Source organism: Puma concolor, chromosome A2 (assembly GCF_028749965.1).
Source record: "Puma concolor isolate L17-30 chromosome A2, mPumCon1.1.hap2, whole genome shotgun sequence".
In the NCBI taxonomy this organism is placed as follows: domain Eukaryota; kingdom Metazoa; phylum Chordata; class Mammalia; order Carnivora; family Felidae; genus Puma; species Puma concolor.
In genome coordinates this window covers 131,060,695-131,079,587 of record NC_141668.1, presented here as the reverse complement: position 1 = coordinate 131,079,587, position 18,893 = coordinate 131,060,695, and the positions used below count along the sequence as shown (strand labels likewise).

At 43.0% G+C, this 18,893-nt stretch overlaps 1 protein-coding gene across 1 annotated transcript in view; it reads left to right on the top strand.

The window, feature by feature from the left end:
• Positions 1–18,893, top strand: part of GXYLT2 (glucoside xylosyltransferase 2) — a 96,442-nt gene that overhangs the window by 6,195 nt on the left and 71,354 nt on the right. Inside the window, exon 2 of the mRNA XM_086697588.1 lies at positions 15,954–16,146. Within this exon, the coding sequence (XP_086553714.1) occupies positions 15,954–16,146 (193 nt within the window). The remainder of the gene's footprint in view (positions 1–15,953; positions 16,147–18,893) is intronic.

The window sequence follows — 18,893 nt, the reverse complement described above, 5'->3', positions numbered from 1 at the left end:
TGTAGGATGCCCCACTATTGGAATGTGTCTAATGCTTTACTCATTATAGTACTAAGTTATGGGTTATTGGGAGGATAGCCGAGAGGTAAAGTACCATTTCCATCACATCATATCAAGTGTATACGCTATCGACATGATTTATGACTGCTATTATCGGCCTTCATCACCTGGGACAGGTGGTGTTTGTTTGTTCAGGTTTTTCTACTGGCAGCTTGCCCTTCCCCCCACTCCCTTTCCATACTGTGAAATTTAGAAGGAAGTTTATGCACAGCCCACACACCTGAAGAGTGGGAAGCGATGCTCTCTCTCCCTCCTTGAAGGTAGAGTATCTATATAAATTATTTGAAATTGTCCTGCAGGGGAGATTTGATTCTTCTCCTCCATTTATTAATGTATTTAGTCATTATATCACTATGAGCCTGTGGATATTTATTTTATACGTTGAGTTACAAGCCAGTAGGACTATTTTGTTGCTGGAATTGTTTCTTTATTGGCCATCAGGAGCTCTTACACTTGGCCTCTGTTCTTCTTTGACATAATCCCATCAGTGTGTTTTTGGTTTTTGTTTTCATTTCTAGTTTTTTGAGCATTTCCTTACTCTCTGGCCCTCCAGGATGCCCCAGGCTCGTCTTGTATATTTTTCTGCTTCATTTTTTGAATCAGCCATTTCTTCAAAGGGCCCTGATTCCTCTTATTGGAGCCTGGTATTCGAAACCAAGATCTGGGTATGAGGCATGCTGGTTGCTACTGGGATACCATTTCTTTTAGACCTTCACAGCTGACAGAGTAAAACATGTTTGTGTTAATACTAGCCTACTTATTTACACATATACATATTTCCATATGTAACCGTCTCTGTGTTAAGCTAAACATTACTACCTGGACCATTATAGCTTCCTTCCCTTACCTGTTAGGGAGAGAGAATTTTTTTGGTTCCCAAGCCCCAGTTTTTTCGCATCTCACTGACTTTGATTGGCTTAAATGCCTGTGGTATGGAGGAGGGACTGGAAAGGAGTGGAGGGGTAGGATAGGATTGACTACTTGACTGAAACCGAGCAAAACCCAACGCCTGAGTTAGAGATGAGGGCATGACCACCCAAACCACCTGGGGAAGGTGATATGGTAGATCTTATGATTGGCTCCAACCTATATTCCTCCCACCCCTTGCAGTTTGTGGGTGGACCATACATACCTCCAGGAGATGGTCTACGCCAGGCCCCACCACTTTCATGGTATGAACTGCATGTATCTAGGACTGAAACATTCAATAAATTCATTTCTTGGCAATGGTTATTGGTCCACAGGTGTTACCTGACCCAAGTTGACCAAATCGACGGACATATTTTATATTATTAGATGAAAGACTCCATGTGCTAGATATGGACAAGGAAATGAATAGTCCTAGTTACTACCATGATTCTTGTAGAAGCACCTTTAGGATGAAGCCATCACTGTGAGCAGTAGAATAGAAAGGAGAATATGGATCCTTGAGGACATCGCTGAGTCAGCGAATCCTGACTCCTGCCCTGTCTTGGGCCCTCTAGTTACATACTTTGGAGTTGAGGTTTCTGGCATTTTTATCCAAAATCATCTTGCCCAAACCAGATGGTTCTTTAGATCAAAATCCGCTGCTGTTGATGGAGAGAAAGGGGAATGGTTGCAGGGAGCACATAGGATATGAATGTCCACCACACCATAGAGCAACCATTTTGTGCCTTCAACCTTGTCCCAGTTGGCAGGTGATTCAGAAATAGGTTCTTGGGCCAAATTAGACCCTTTCTTAGGGATTTAAAAAATTGGAGCAGAGACAGTATAATGGCAAACTGTTTCTAGTGGCTAAGAGTAAGGTATGAAATTCAGGATTGACAGCCATGTTTCTGCCATGTGGAGAAAGCTGGTGTGCACTGAGAGTACATGAACCCGAAGTGAGAAACTACACAGAGCAATGGGGGTGGGGGGCGAGGCCTAATGTTGTTCCCAAGGCCAGCTTCTGCCCCTTGCTGGCCATGTTGTTTCATCCCTTTCCTAGAATCCATGAATTGAGTTTCTGTCACTTACCACCAAGGAGTTCTGACTAATTTCGATACGTAGCTACTGCTTTTAACACCTTCACTAAGTTCAGTAAATAGTAGCTATAGTGACTCTTATCCCCATACACATTCACAGATGAGATTCTTTGGAAGAAAATTTGACAACAGATTTTGTTTTTCCCTTTGGAGATACCTCCCTTCACATTATCTCACTGCAAGAAAATAGAAGAATTATATATGTTATGTATTTTACTACCATTTAAAATATTTCTTAGAAAAGAGAAAATAAGAGATTTCTGTTGAAGAGGAAATTCCTTTTGTGTTCCTTTCCAAATCTTCCCCAGCACTTGATATATTCCAGATCATGAAATTCTAAAAATTGCCCCTGGAAAGAGGAATTTCTTGACTTGATGCCTTTATTGGGACTCCTTGATTTTGTGCCAGCAAAGAGTGACTTTGATATATATGAAGGTGATGTTTTGATGTTTGCCTATGCCCCCCCCCCAACCTCTTTTGGCAACAGACAGACTGAAATGGTCTAGTAGAAATTCATCACGGTACAATTTAGAATCCAAGCTTTACATTAAGTAAGAGACAATGGAGAACACGACCCCTTTTCACAGGGAAGGAAACTGAAGTCCAAAGAGGTAAAATGATAATAATAATGTACATAAAGTACCTAGCACAGGGCTAGCTCATGGTGGCCGCTCAACAAATGACTCATTGTTCCAAGTACTGTTATTATCCACTGTTGTTTATTAGGCAGGAACTGAATCTTAACTAGACCCAGCTCACTGGCAGTCTAGCTTTGAATTATTCCTCCTTGGCAAATCATGGCTTTCTCCTAAGTTCAATGATGAAATGAACTATCGCAGGTAGAATGCTGGCACAGTATGTAGCACGCAAGAAACTCTCAGCAAACGGGAGCTAGGGCTCAGATGCAGATTAGGGCAGGCTTTTCTTGGATTATGAATTGAGGAAATCAAGACTCAGCTTTCATATGTGATAAATAATACAGGGGCACCTGGGTGGCTCAATTGGTTAAGCATCTGCCTTCGGCTCAGGTCACGATCTTGTGGTTCGTGAGTTCGAGTCCTGGATCCTCTGTCCCCCTGTCTCTGCCTCTCCTCTGCTCATGTTCATTTTCTCTTTCTCTCTCTCTCTCTCTCTCTCTCTCTCTCTCTCTCTCTCTCTCTCTCTCTCTCATAAATAAACATAAAAAAAAAAATAATACACCAACCCCAGTCTTCTGATCCTCAGTAGAAGCTGAAGGAGTAGGTTAGGGAGGATCATTTTGACTGCCTCTCGGGCAGTTGGACTGTTGATCTGGAGAGTGTCAAGCCTGGAATAGTGGCTCTCTGTAGCTTTGATGTCTCCTCAAGGGCAGGGAGCTATTGTTTGCCAGCTCAGAAAAGTGGAGGGTGAGTGAAGCGTTCACGTTCACGTGCATGGAAATTAGGAGGTTGTTCTCAGGGCACCCAAATGCAGAATTTTGTCCACTGTCGCTGCTATTCAAGGGGCCTGCCTCTCCAGTTGAGCTTGAAAAGGCTCTGCATTTTCCTCCCTCCAGTTTTGTGAGACTCACAAGGACCTCAGCTGTCTGGCTGCCAGCCTTAAAGTAACAAGCTCTGATGTTCGAGTATCAGATTTTACCCCTCAGGGAGAATGGGTTGTTAGGAATTCCTGCCTTATTATATTTTTTTTTTTCCTTTTTAGAGAGAGAGGGAATCTCAAGCAGGCTCCATGCTTAGCTTGGAGCTCGACGCAGGGCTCAGTCCCACGACCCTTGGGATCATGACCTGAGTGGAAATCAAGAGTCTGACTGAGCTACCCAGGGGCCCCCAAATTGCTGGTTTAGAAGAAACACAAGAGAAGTTGGAAATGCATTGGAAATTGGCATTTTAGAAGAAACATTTAGAGTTTAAAAAGTGTACAAAACCTTCAAATCTGATCTGCAATAAGATAGAGTACTGATACTTGAAGTAATATGCTTTTTACTGCTCTGCCTAGCCTGTTTTTATCATGGATTTGAAATAGAGAAAAATAAAGGCTTCCTATACATTTCAAGTTATTTAATAATAACGATGATGGTAATAACTAATATTTAATGAAGACTTAAAATATGCCATGCTGCTGTATGAAGCACTTCCACGCATTATTTCATTTCACCTTCCTAAAAGCCTATGAGGTACTATTACTGGATAGGTCAGAACACTTTCTGTTGCAAGAGTTAGAGTCTCAGCTCATCAGCTTATACCACTTAGTCATAAAAGGGGGTTTACTGGATCGGTGCATGGGCGCCTTGGGTGGCTCAGTCACTTGAGCATCTGACTCTTGATTTCTGATCAGGTCATGGTCCCAGGGTCGTGGGTTTGAGCCCCAAGTCAGGCTCTGCACGGAGCTTGGAGCCTGCTTGAGATTCATTCATTCTCTCTCTCCCCCTCTCTGTCTCTCTCTCTCTCTCTCTCTCTCTCTCTCTTCCCCTCCCTCCCTCCGGCCAACCCTCCCCCACTCACATTCTTTCTCTCTCTGTCAAAAAAAATAAACTCTCTTAAACTTAAAAAAAAAAACCCAACAGCTGTAAAGTGCAAAGTTTACAGGTGTATCCCGGATTTCTAGCCATCTTGCCTCTGTCTTCAATCTCTGCTGCCTTCTGTGTGGGCCACACCCTCACGTGGGTTTCTCCATTGGAGAATTCCAGCAGGTCTGGGCTTACCTTTTCCTCCTTCAGTCACTGCCAAGGGAAAAACTTCGTCCAACGAGAGTCCCAGAGTTGCCTCTATTGACCTGATATGGATCCCATGCATATCTGATTGTTGATGTCATTGCCTAGGGAGTGGATGAATCAGCCCCTCCAAACCTCATGGACTGAGAGCAGAAAAGGAATGGTTTCCCCAAAAGACAATTAAGGTGCTCTTATCAGAAAGAAACTCTTGGAAATGGATGCTAGTAAGAAACACCAAAACCAGAAGCAGATGTCCACTATAATCAGTATGCCCATTTTACAGATGTGGAAATTGAGGGTTAGAGGTGGTTAAAGCATTTGCCTGAGATGGAGCAGCCAAGAATTTGAAGCCAGGCCCGTGTGCTTTTGAAGTCACACTGCTTATCACCATGCTGTCCTCGGGAACAGATCTTGCAATTTGAGCTACTCGATTGCTTTCTAGAATCCTTTGAAGAAGATCCTTTGATAAAGTCTCTCTTTATTTTCAAAGATTTTTCGTATTTGTAAGGGAAAAATAGGCTATAAAATTTATCCCTTAAAAATGTTTTAATGTATTTACATAGTTCTATATACACATTCACATATATTGAATGTAACTCTGGAAGGTTATTCCATTGTATGTTAACAGTGGCTATGGAATTGGAATTATGGTGCCCCCCCCCCACTTTGGCTTGTCTGTATTTAAAATTTTTTCTGTGATGAATGTTTGCATTCCTTTTATAACTTACAAAATAAGTTAAAATATATAAATTATAAAAATTAAAAATCCCTTATTGGCCTGAGGCCTAGGAGGATGGAAATTAAATGGAGAGACCATTTCTCCTCCCCTTAAGTTGGTGTTTCATGTTCTTTATTCGGAAATGGGCTAGAAGTGTCCATTTGCACAATGTGTAATCCTCATTCTTTTCCCTCTGTCACCAGCCATTTATTTATCTCAAACTAGCTCTGCTAGTTCATATTTTGCCATCTCAATAACAGCTTAATTTGAAAAGAAGAGGGAGGTGGAGAAATAGAATCTCCTGTGTGTCAGAAACAATCATAAGGGGAACAAATGAAATGAGAATTAGTCCAGGCAGTATCACAGATTTAGAGGGAGAGGAATATGTATAAATACATTTGTGCATGATGTCAGGTAATGGCGGATGCATGGGTTACGAAGGCAGAGTTGGTAAAGGTGTGCATTGAGCATCCTGCCTGGGGTGGGGGCTGTGTATGGATGGGGTCTAAAATCCTATCCAAGCTCAGATCACTGAGTGTCGAGCCCTGAGTACAGATAAAGGGTTTATTTGCCCGGAGCAGGCTCCTTTTCTAGATCACTGGTGTATAGCTCCAAATAGAGCGTAATGATGAAATAATTTTTTGAGAGAATCTCAAAAAAATAAATAAAAAGCTCCAGCTTTTCAAAGTCCAGCTTCCTGAGTCTGAATCCTTGCACTGCCACTTACTCACCATAAAGGAGGTATATGTGTCCAAGAGTTTCTAAAAGCAGACACGCACACATATAGACATATAGATAAGATTGACAACTTCAGGCTTTGAACATCTCCTATGTATTGGACCTAGACTTTGTTTAGGAGCACAGCCATATTTTAGATATTGTGATCCAAACTAAAAATATGTTATTCATAATTGAGCATACTTATCAAATAATTGTATTATGCACTGCCCCCCCCCCCCCAGCAGTTTTTTGGCACTGTGTACACACTATTCGTATAATAGCATGGCTTCAAGGCAAACGTCAGCTTCTCTGCCTATCGTGGAAGATTAATGATACTTGATTTAACTCCAAACCATGGGTCATTAAAAGTGATTTAACTGTTAGCACGGTCCTCAGCGTCATGTCTGGGTTTCTAAGTGAAGGCTGTACTCACAGCTCCAGCAGGGAAATTTTTTGTCAGGGGACGAACGTGTTCCCAGACCTGTGGTTTGCAGGGAACTTTATTAGTGCCTCTCACTGCCAACATGTAACGTGGATATAATTACCCATTACCAGACTCCTTCCAGGGGCTGAATCGAGGTGTTTCCACTTCTAAACTGCCACTCTGGCCTCATCTGCAGGCCTTCTACAGGTTCCAAATAGCTATGGTTTCATCTGGAAGGATTCCGCTTGGGAGGGAATCTATTCTTCCCCTAGATGTGATTTCTTCAAATTCATCTTCTGCCCTTCCCCCCCGCCCCAAATATTTCTATATTTCCTTCCCTCTTAAAACAAGTTACCAACAGCACGGTTTTAGACTGTATTTAAAATTTTTTTTCTTTCTTTTTTTTTTTTTTTTTTAAATTTTTTTTTCAACGTTTATTTATTTTTGGGACAGAGAGAGACAGAGCATGAACAGGGGAGGGGCAGAGAGAGAGAGGGAGACACAGAATCGGAAACAGGCTCCAGGCTCTGAGCCATCAGCCCAGAGCCCGACGCGGGGCTCGAACTCAGGGACCGCGAGATCGTGACCTGGCTGAAGTCGGACACTTAACCGACTGCGCCACCCAGGCGCCCCAAATTTTTTTTCTTTCTAATGTTTATTTATTTCCTTATTTTTGAGAGACAGAGAGAAACAGAATGTCAGTGAGGGAGAGGCAGAGAGAGAGGGAGACACGGAATCCAAAGCAGGCTCCAGGCTCTGAGCTGTCAGCACCAAGCCCGACAAGGGGCTCGAACCCACAAACCACGAGATCATGATGTGAGCAGAAGTTGGATGCCCAATCGATGAGGCATCCCTGTGCCCCAGACTGTATTTTAAACTGGGATTTTCTGCGAATCTTCCACTGCTTGTCTGTATCACAGCATCAGGTTTATCTGAGTTAATTTAGTTTGTCAGTTCAGGAGAAGCCCTGGTAAGTGAGGTAGCAAGAGACAGCAGGAAAGAGGGTCTGAGTGCAACCAATTACTTGCTTTAGTAATTCAGTGTGTTTTGCAGTAATAGGCTACAAAGTAAATAGCGCTACACATAAGTGCCGTATTTCATTATTTATACACTCCAGAAATTGAAGTTTAATTAAGTCACACTCCTGAGACTTTTAACGATTAAGGAGACGCCTTGTGTCGGACAGTGTGGAGCTGGTGAGGCAGCTCTCCCTCTGAGCCTTCTCTGAATATCATTTTTCGTTTGTACAGGGAGGGGTTGAGCCAGGACAGTTGAGGCAATGTTTTCCAAACTGCAGGCAATCCCGCATCAGAGCCATTATTCTTATAATATGGCTCTACTACCATTGCTAACCTGAAACATTAAAAAAAAAAAATTGTCATTAAACATCAGTGATTTATTTACTTAATTAATAGCTTGATAGCGATACAATCCAAATACCCTTTCAAGGTGTACAAGACAGTGGTTTTTAGTTTATTTGCAGAGTTGTGCAACCATGACCACATCTAATTTCAGAATATGTTCTTCACCCAAAGAAGAATCCCTGCACCCAGTAAGCAATCAGTCCACATTTGCCTCTTCCCCTAGTCCCTGGTAACCACTAATCTGCTTTATGTCTCTATGGATTTTCCTCTCGTGGACTTTTCCTGTGTATGGAATCATCAATATGCGGTCTGCTGTATTTCCGCAAGGTTCTCACTTGTTTAAGGTTCATCCATGCTATAGTTATGTCACCACTTCATTCCTTTAATTGGCAAATCATTTTCCATTTTATGGATATGCCACCTTCTGTTTGTCCGTTCATCAGTTGGTGGACTTTGGGGTTAGACTCTTTGGCTATTATGAATAATGCTGTTGTGAACCCTTGTATACAAGTTTGCGTGTGGATGTATGTTTTCATTTCTTTAGGGTAGATACGTAGGACTGGAATTGTTAGGTCACATGGTGGCTCTGCGTTTAGCCTTCTGCAGCACTGGGGAACTGTTTTCCAAAGTGGCTGCACCATTTTACAGCCCCACTAGCAGTGCATGAGGGTTCTAATTTCTGCACATTCTAAGTTTATTCGTTTATTTTTGAGAGAGAGGTGGGGGAGGGGCAGAGGGAGAATCTTAAGCAGGCCCCGCCCTCAGGGCAGAACCCAGTGTGAGGCTCACCATCGGTGAGATCATGACCTGAGCCAAAATCAAGAGTTGAGCGCTTAACTCACTGAACCGCCCAGGCACCCTCTTAGTGTATTTATTTTAGGGGAAACTTTTCTATCGCGGCCATGGATTGTCAGCAGTAACGTAAATAAGAAATAATCATCAAAGGAGACACTGAGAAGATGAAACAACCTTGCGCATTTCTAACTTGGCCGTTGAAGGTTCTGTATCTGAGTTCTGTTGTCTTTTTAGTTGAAAGGGAGGATTAGGCAACATTAGAAAGGTGTTCAAGACATGTTAGCACCAAGTTGAGACTCTCTCATTGACATTGTTGAGAAAGAACCGGAAGTGGAATAGCTTTCTCACTCAGAGACTCAGAGTGATTTGATGTGGTGTCTTAATGATAATTGTAACTGACGCATCACCCTCTAGAACATACGGAATTTGGAGGCACAGATGCCGTATGCAAACCCATCTCATCGTGTTTCCACAGTCGGCTCCATGATTATGTCATACAAATACTCAGAGGTGTAGGGGATCGTGTTTGTTATGTTTGAGGGGGGGGGTTGTTTTTTCTCATGGTATGGTGTTTTCTAATAACTCTTGGGTAAATTTGAGAAACTGTCAAGGTTACTACATTCTTGATAGGATGATGACCCACTAATGTCATTTCTGGGAATGTGGGCAAAGGACATAATGAAAAGAAGAAAACAGTCTGTTGGCACACACGTGTTTAGTGTCAGACTTTTTTTTTAAATACGGCAGAACAGTTGGAAACACCCAACAAAAGGGAAATGCTGATAAGCTATGGTGTTTTAGTTGGAGAGAATAGTAGAGAGGCAGTGAAAATGATGGTTCTAAAGACTTAGGAAGTGACAAGAAGAATAAAAATCAGATGAGAAACAGAATATAAAATTGAAAACAAAAAAAAAATTGAATGCCTACTATTAATATAGCTGTAAAAATATGTATTCAGTGGAATAAAGACCAGGATATAACATGTAAAAAGTAGTCATATAGGGCAAGATCCTTTTTCATTTACCAACTTTAATATTTCAACACATATGTTTTATATTTTTTAGTTGGAAGTGTACATTGTGTATTTTTTTCTGATCTTTTTTATTTTTTTTATTATGTTTTTTTTTAATGTTTATTTATTTTTGAGACAGAGAGAGACAGAGCATGAACGGGGGAGGGGCAGAGAGAGAGGGAGACACAGAATCAGAAGCAGGCTCCAGGCTCTGAGCCTTCAGCCCAGAGCCCGACGCGGGGCTCGAACTCAAGGACCGCGAGATAGTGACCTGAGCTGAAGTTGGACGCTTAACCGACTGAGCCACCCAGGCGCCCCGATCTTTTTTATTTTTTAAATTTTTATTTATTTTTGAGAGACACAGAGCACGAACAGGGGAGGGGCAGAGAGAGAGGGAGACACAGAGCTGGAAGCAGGCTCTAGGCTCTGAGCTGTCAGCACAGTGCCCGACGTGGGTCTCAAACCCATGAACTGCGAGATCATGACCTGAGCTGAATTCGGACACTTAACAACCGACTGAGCCACTCAGGCATCCCTATTCTGATCATTTTTTTAAAGATAGATATTTTTTGTTTACTTACATGGCCTTATTTTGATGGTATATAATGTGCCCTTGATATAAATTAAAAGGAAAGAATTTGTAACCACCAGCTGAGATAAGATTTTGGAAGAAAATAAGCAAAAACCGTGACAGAGAATAAAAGGGAGGGTGTTCCCTTGATGAGGTAGTCAGGGAAGCTCATCCTGCTGTTTAAAAGAAAAGGAGGATCTGTGCAAAGGGAAGAATATTCCAGGCGGAGGACACAGTTTGTTTTAAAGGTCCAGGATGTGAGCATAGCACTGGGTGTCTCAGGTAGAAAGAAGGAAAGGTGGTGGGTGCAGAGGTCATGAAACACAAGGGTCAGGAGGCTTGAGCATCTTCTGAACAGTGGGTGAAGTCCTCAAGAATGCTAGCAGGGATTGGTGGGGGGAAGAATTCTGTGAGTGAGGAGCTAAGTCTCAGGAAGCTGGGAGATGCCAGCAAGAAAAAGGTAGAAGAGTTTTCATCCACAGACTTCACTCTGAAGACACGTGCCATGTCTGGGTGTAGCAGTGAGAAACAAGGAGGACACCAGTCCTCTTATTGCCCCGGGGGCTCCCAGGGCAGGGGAGGAAGAGCAGCCTCCACTTGGGGGTTCTGCTGGGGGGGGGGGGGTGGCATCCTCACAAAGCGGCCATGTTTTCATTAAGTCAAGATGCGAAGAGAATTCCCTGAGGAAAAGCTGAGCACAGAGTGGGTTTTCCTGAGGGCCTGGAGGGAGAGTTTGGGAGAGAAAGGGGAGGTGACAGGTCAGCTCAGATCTTTAGTTCTTGGCTATAGCTGAACTATGGGTGGTTGTGGTACAACTGTGTTAATAAGCAAGCTCCAGGATCTCTCCCAAGCCCCACTGATTCGGAATCTCTGTGGTGTGGAGGTTTGCATATTAACAGGCACCTAGCATGACTATGATGTGCAGCTGGGTAGGGAATCCCCTGCGCTAGATGCTAATTGGTATCTCTTCCAGCTATAAAACTGTAAGAAGGATGAGCCTTTGGATCAGGGCCCTAGCACTGAGCAACAAGGAAGAAATGGATTCAGTGAGCATTTCAAAAGCTGACTCAAGGTGAGAATATGAGAGAGGTGGCGCTAGTCAAAGGGGTTGGAAACATTTTTAAGCCCCACATTAGGACTCTTTTGTGATTGCTACACCATAAGTTTGTTTGCATGTGGCTTAAGTTAAAGGAAATGTATTGGCTTAAGAATTGAACTGTATCCAGTTATGGTCAGGGGCACCTGGAGGCAAGTATTCAAGTAATGCCAGCAGACATGTGACCCCACCCCACCCCCATCACCTTTTGGCTCTGCTTTCTAGTGTGTTGACTCCCATTCAGGTTCTACCAGTGTGGTGGCCAAGATGGGTACCATCAGTTCCCGCCTTAGCTGGAAGTTCCTCAAAATCCTGGGCAGCAAGTGTCTGCTCCAGTCTCCTTTTATAAAGTATAAATAAGAACATAGCCATCCGTCAGAACAGTGTTCCAGTTCCCTATCACCCATTCCCTGCCCAAACTCTGTAATTCAAGGCGTTAAGGAGTTTTAGGTTCATAGACTGGACTTGCTTGATCCTCAAAGGTCTCAAGTGACATCGGAGAGGTGCTGAGTGCGTCATTGGTAGGAGCTGGTGAAAGGCACACCATTTCAGTGCCCTTAAACTTGACTATTCATTGTGATCACGTGACAGAAATGCTTACTACCTGAAGCCTGAGATTTTTAATGTAATGTGAGAAGTAAGAGAGTGGGGGCAGCAAAGGTCTCGTTAAATCCCAACCACTGATACTTGACCTGCCACCAGGAGAGGCCTTTATTTTTCTTTTTTAATACCTGTCACCAGACACCAAGAAATATTGCAGTCCCTAGCCCCTGCTTTTTGTACTGTGCAGTCCCAAATCATGGAAGTCTGCAGAGAGTAGCTTGTAGGCTGCAGAGGAGGGCAAGCTTTTTTTAATTAAAAAAAAAAAATTGTCTGGACACCTGGCTCAGTTGTTTAAGTGTCTGACTTAAGCCCTATGTCGGGCTCTGTGCTGACAGCTCAGAGCCTGGAGCCTGCTTTGGATTCTTTGTCTCTCTCTCTCTCTCTCTCTCTGTGCCCCTCCCTTGCTCGCGCTCTATCTTTCCCTGTCTCTCAAAAATAATAAACATTAAAAAAAATTGTCAAATAGTTTGGGCATACAAAATAATACAGATAATAACATGATGAATTTCTGTGTACCTAGCACTCATCTTAAGAAATAAAAATTTCGGGGCACCTGGGTGGCTCAGTCGGTAGAGCATCTGACTCTTGATATCTGCTGAAGTCATTGTATGTTTGAGCCCCATGTTGGGCTCTGCACTGACAGCCTGGAGCCGCTTGGCATTTTCCTCTCCCTTTCTCTGCTCCTCCCCTGCTCTTGCTTTCTCTCTCTCACTCTCAGAATGAAGAAATAAACTTAAAAAATTTTAAATCCCCAGAGATAACCACCATCCTGCATCTGATGTTTATCATCCTCCCGTATGTTTACTTTTACTACACAAGTGTGTGAACAACACAGAGTGCTACTTTGCTTGCTTTCAAGCTTCATCTAAGGTATTATTCTTTTGAAAGTTGCTTTTTTCCTCTTTGGCCTTATGTGGGTATGTGACATTCTGGTTTGTTCATTTTCACTGCTATGTAGTATTCCTCTTAAACACATTACATATATTCATGTTCTCCTTTGCATGGACAGCAACGTTATTTTTAGTTCTTCACTATTACAAACCTGGCTGCTGTGAACATTGTTGAATGGGTCTTGTGTAAATGTAGAAGATTTCTTTAGGTTACATATGTAGGTGTAGGACTACAGGGCTGGAGGGTGTATGTGCATCTTCATTCCTCCTAGACATTCCCAAATGGTTGTCCAAAATGTTTGGGTCAGCTTATACTGCCCCTGGTTCTTTCTGAGCTGTCCCCCACACTCATATCCACTCCAAAGCTTGGATGATCCAACGTTTATTTTATTCCTTAATTTTTGCCAATCTGAAAATAAAATGGAATCGCTTTATTGTTTACATTTGTATTTCCCTGATTACTAATGTCAAAGCCTTTGTTCAAGCAGAAGCTCAATATGTAAAGCTAAACTGGACAGAGTTATTTGGAACAGGGCAGTATTTCATATTTAAGGTAGCTATGCTATTACATTGACTGTTTTCGAACCTTTGGATGATACCTGTGCTCCTAAATGTGGAGCATAATTTCAAGGAAACGAGTTTGTGTTGAATCTTATCAGTAGCATATTTTGGCCAGTCTTTTGCATGATTTGTAACTGACTGTGATTTTAGCATTATCTGTGACACAGCCTTCTGATCCTTTTACATAAGTTAATTGGGAGCTGGCTTTAATAGTAGGTATGAAAACCCACCCACAGGGCTCAGGAAGGGAAGACATCAGAGTCCTTATGGCAGGGGTCCTTGAATTTACCAGACATGCTCCTGATTTTGTACCTTTGCTCTCACTGTCTCCTCTGCCTGGAATGCTCCTCACCCAGAAATGCCCATGACTCATATCCTCACCTCCTTCAAGTTGTCGTCAGATCTCACCATCTTAGTGAGTATGTTCCCAGCTTTGCACTGCATAAAAATATCTACCAGCCCATCGGCCACTCCTGTATCCCTCCCTGTTCAAGGGTATACCTCCTTCATAGTCCTTATAGCCAGATAACTTTCTATATAAGCTATTTAGTTACTATTTGCTTTGAGTGCTTCTTCCTTCTTTGTCTTTCCCCTACCACCTTGACAATGTAATTTCCTCAAGGGCAGGCATCTATGTCCGTTTTGTTCACTGCTGTCTTCCTGGTACCTAAAACAGTGCCTGGCACATGGTAAGTACTCCGTATAGATTTGTTGGTTAATAAATGGTCTGAAGTTAGCAAGAAAAAGAGCAGAGGGGAAAATTTCTGAGAGACACACACAGAGAGAAAGAGAGAGAGAGAATACATGTGCCAAGACCTGGAGACAACTCAGCAGTCTGCTGACCAGAAGTGAAAATGGATGGAAAGTATGAATATGTGACTGTGGCCACGGTTATGAAGGGCTGTCCACCGAGGCTGGAGGTGCTGGAGGCAGTTGCTAGAGATGTAAATAGGAGCCATCATCGTCACTTTGGACTCAATCTTGAGGGCAGTCAGGAGCCCTTACCTTATTTTAATCAAAAGAATAACACAGTACTAATTGCATTTTAGAAGAACTTCACTCTGGTGCCAACAAGAAGAAATCAGAGGGTGGGAGTTAAGGATAAGACTGGAGGCAGGTGGACCATCTAGGGAGCTGACAGAGCAATCGAAGTGAGAGAAGATGGTGGCCTCATCACGTAGCAGGAGGAGGACTAAGAGAAGAGGACAACATTGGGAGATGCTTAGGACATCTCTAGTGTCTTCCTGTGATCCCTGAAGTCAGTGGAATCTGAGTGTCTCTCAGCATCTGGACTTCGTTGAGCTTCCCCTGAGCATGCTCGTAAGTAACTGAATTGGAAAGCTGTCTGGAGTGCCCCACCCACATCTTCACCTCTCCTCTTGATGAAAGAAATCTGGAGCAAGACTTCCATTATTCAGCAGAGCAGTGGATAATGGAGCAGTGCACTGATTGGACTCGAAGCTTTTGGAAGGAAGGTAGCATTCCTCGTCCAAGTTTCCCTGGCCTCCAACTCTTTTGTGCAAGTAAATTAGTTTCATTTGTCTCAGGGCACCTTTTCCAGGCCAGCTCCTTCCAACTTGCCTGCGAATGTCTCTCAGTGGTGTGTTTGAGGCTTGGCTGCGTCTCCTTGTCTGGAACAAATCTTTTATTACAAGGAAATAGCTGGATGATGATTCTGGACTCTTGGACCCTATTCCCCTCTCAGCTGTTGACTCAGTATCTGATACCTTGGTAATTTTCAGCTCAACCTGCCTCCTTTCCTGCCTGTTTCTCATTAATACGACTTACATGCTGGAGGCTGAATTTCAAGTCTACCACCTCAGGAATCTTGAGCGAGACAGTTAGGATTAACACCTGTTTCTTCAAGACTTTCCGAGGATGTGATGGAGGCACATATGTTCTTTTCTTTGCTCACCTCCTGGACTCGCATGGTTTTCCTTTGGTGTGGTGGTCATGCATTCCACCGCAACCTAAAACCATCCAGATGATGGAAGTATCATGTTGCTCGTTTCACATGGGAAAGCCACGACCCACCCTTGTCTTGTTCATGTTGCGTTCAAATCTAATTTGCGTGGCCTCTCTGAGTGTGAGCACCACAACCCCTGTGTCAGCTGTTGAAGCTTAGCAATGCTATTTCCAAACATGGGCCATTCGGCAGGCAGCAGGCACTCGACAGCTGAGTGGGGCAGAAAAAGTCTCAGACACCTAAGGCAGGCCAAACAGTGACTCATGCTGCTATTGCCAGGATAAATATGGGAATAAATGGTATTTTTCTCTAAGCAGGAAGAATTGTCAAAATGCTTATCACTTTATAAAATATAACAGATTGTGCCTGTTCATGTTTTGAAATGTTCCAACTATTCACTAGCTGGGTTGTTTTGTTTTGTTTTGTTTTATTTTTTATGAGTTTAGTAATAGCTTTAACTTGTTTTTCCTCTTCCTAGGAGGCCTGGAGAACTCAGGAGTTTCCAGGCTGTGCTGCCTCCAGAGCTCTGGATCCACTTGGCCGTGGTGGCCTGTGGCAATCGGCTGGAGGAGACACTGGTCATGCTCAAATCAGCTGTACTCTTTAGCCACAGGAAGATCCAGTTCCACATCTTCACAGAAGACTCTCTGAAGCCAGAGTTTGAGAAGCAGGTGAATGTGTATAAATGGCAGCACCATATTCCTGAGTGCAGACAGACTGCATTTTGGGAAATGCATATCCTGGTTGCTAATGTATTTCTGCTGTGGACTCAGCTGTGTGGCCATAAACTCTTGACTGTCAGCCTTACTGTTCTTACTTATAATGCGGGGATCATTACACTTGCCTTACAGAGATACTGTAAGGGTTCTATGTGATGATGCCCTTGAAGCCCAGGGCTTGAGCCTCTGGTGTCGTTAACATTGTTCTTATTTGGGGGACAGGTAGCTTTTTAAAAAAATCTATTTATATATGTTTTTTGAATGACAAGTAATAGATGTTCATTAAAATAAATTCAAATGATACAGATGTTATGAATTAAAAGGTACGAGTCCTTGCTACCCTCAGTCTCACATAAGATACTATCAGAGTTAACGATTTTGAGTTATTTTTCCATATTTTTTCATGTGCAGATGTGTGTGTGTGTGTATGTATGTATCTGTGTGAGTATATGTATATGTGTGTACATGTGTATTTGTATATATAAACATCTGCATGTTTGGGGAGCTATTCCTGCCCATGGGTCCTATCCCTGTGCTTTAATAAAGTCACCTTTTGGCACTGAAAAAAAATTAAACATCTACATGTTTAACACATGCAATTGTATGTGCCTGGATTCAAGTGTGTTTCTTTTACAAAATCAAAGTTATTCTCCATGTGTTGCTCTGGAACTTGCTTTTCCCCCCTTAAAACCATATTGTCAGCATCATTCCAGGTCAGGACTCAAACATTCTTACCTCTTCTCTTCTGGTGGCTGAACAGTATTTTGTTGTATATCTGGATCCTTGTTTATTTGATTTTTCCTACAGTGAGGAACAAGTAATGATTTTTTACCAGTACACAAGGAGAGCTTTGGAACGACCTCTTGTCCTCAGTCTAGGTACATGTGTGACTTTGCAGAGCAAACTTTGCTTTGTCTCGGAAGTTTTCTCTTGCCATAAGGCCTCGAGTACTGGAAGAGTGAGACCCTGTTTTGCTCTGTGTCTATTGACTGGGGTCAAAGCAGGGCGGCCTCCTGTCGCCAGGTTGGCCGCACTAATGAGAAATGCCATAGAGGCATGTTGAGCAGAGAAAGGCTAATAACAGAAAGCTAGAAAACATGTTAGGTTTTCTAAAGAAAAATATCATCTTGACATCCTCACCAAGGGAAGCCAAAGAACAAATAGTCTTGAAGCTTTGAAATTGATTGGAAACTGCCTTGAAAAAGATCTGAGTCAAAGGAAGGCGAAGGGGATGGAACACATGTGGTTAGCTGCTCTGAAGCTGTGGGGACAGGAGATGGTGATGATGGTGATGGTGATGGTGATTATCATCTATCAAGGGCTTCTGATTTGTGATGTACTCTTCTTTAACCCTTACGGGAAGGTAGCACTCCTGTTTCTGTTTTGCAAACAGATCATCGAGGCATAGAGAGTGTTAGTGGTTTGCTCATCAGGTGTCAGTTCAAGGTCACAGACTCAAAGCTCCGTGAGCCTAACCACTGTGCCATACTCCATCTCAAGCTAGTAGGCAGAAGACTCAAATGCAAACCTCACCTCCACTGTGCACCTGCTGCTTGATCTCCAGCAAGCCTGGTGGCCTTTTAGAGCTTCAGCTTCCCTGTTTGTAACTTGAAGCTAATAGCATTGATCAAAAGAGCTAAGGTATCTGGAATCAGGATAGGCTAGGTCAGGCTGCTGTAACACCTCCTGAAAAGCTCAGAGACTTGCCTTGTGCCTGCTACATGTTTCACACAGGCACTCAGGTCTGGGACCGAAGATGACAAAGACTGTTCATGCTCTTTTTTTTGTAAGTTTATATATATATTTTTAGTAATCCCTATACCCAACGTGGGGCTCGAACTCACAACCCTGAGATCAAGAGTCTTACGCTCTTCTGACTGAGCCAGGCAGGTGCTCCAAGACTATTCATGCTTTGAGTTGCACCTGCTGGAACATTTGGCATCTAAAGTTCTTGGGATGCCATACAGGAAAGAGAGAGACAAGTGCTTCATGACTATGCGTTTCACTCCCTCAATTTGACAGCTATGTGAGTCTTTTCTGCTCACATGTAACTGCCCAGAAGCAGTCACGAGGCTCACCCAGCGGCAAGGGGCTGAGAAGTGCTCAGTGTGCAGGAAGGGAGGATAAACTAGCTGTGGGCAAACTCTAGCAATGTCTTACACAATATCCATCTAACAAGTATTTCTTGAGTACCCACTGTGTGCTAGAGGCTGGGACATGAGACGGAGCAGAACAAACTAGACTTGAACTTAAAAAAGATGAGGGGAAGGAAGATGCGTGTATGTACAATTATGTATATGGAGCAGACCGTGTTTTCCAGAGAAGCCCCAGCACTCCCACCTTGTGTTACTCACATCCTCCTGTGCTTCCCTCCTTCACTGACCCAGGATTGGCCTCTGTGACCAGCAGCATAGGGAGAATGCGACACAACATCAGTTCTGAAGTTAGGATTTATTTATTTATTTATTTATTTATTTATTTATTTATTTATTCATTTAATTTATTTTTTTAATAAATTTTTAATGTTTATTTTTGAGACAGAGAGAGACAGAGCATCAGTGGGCGTGGGGCACAGAACGAGGGAGACACAGAGTCCAAAGCAGGCTCCAGGCTCTGAGCTGTCAGCACACAGCCCGACGCAGGGCTCAAACCCACAAACAGTGAGATCATGACCTGAGCCGAAGTCGGACACTTAACCA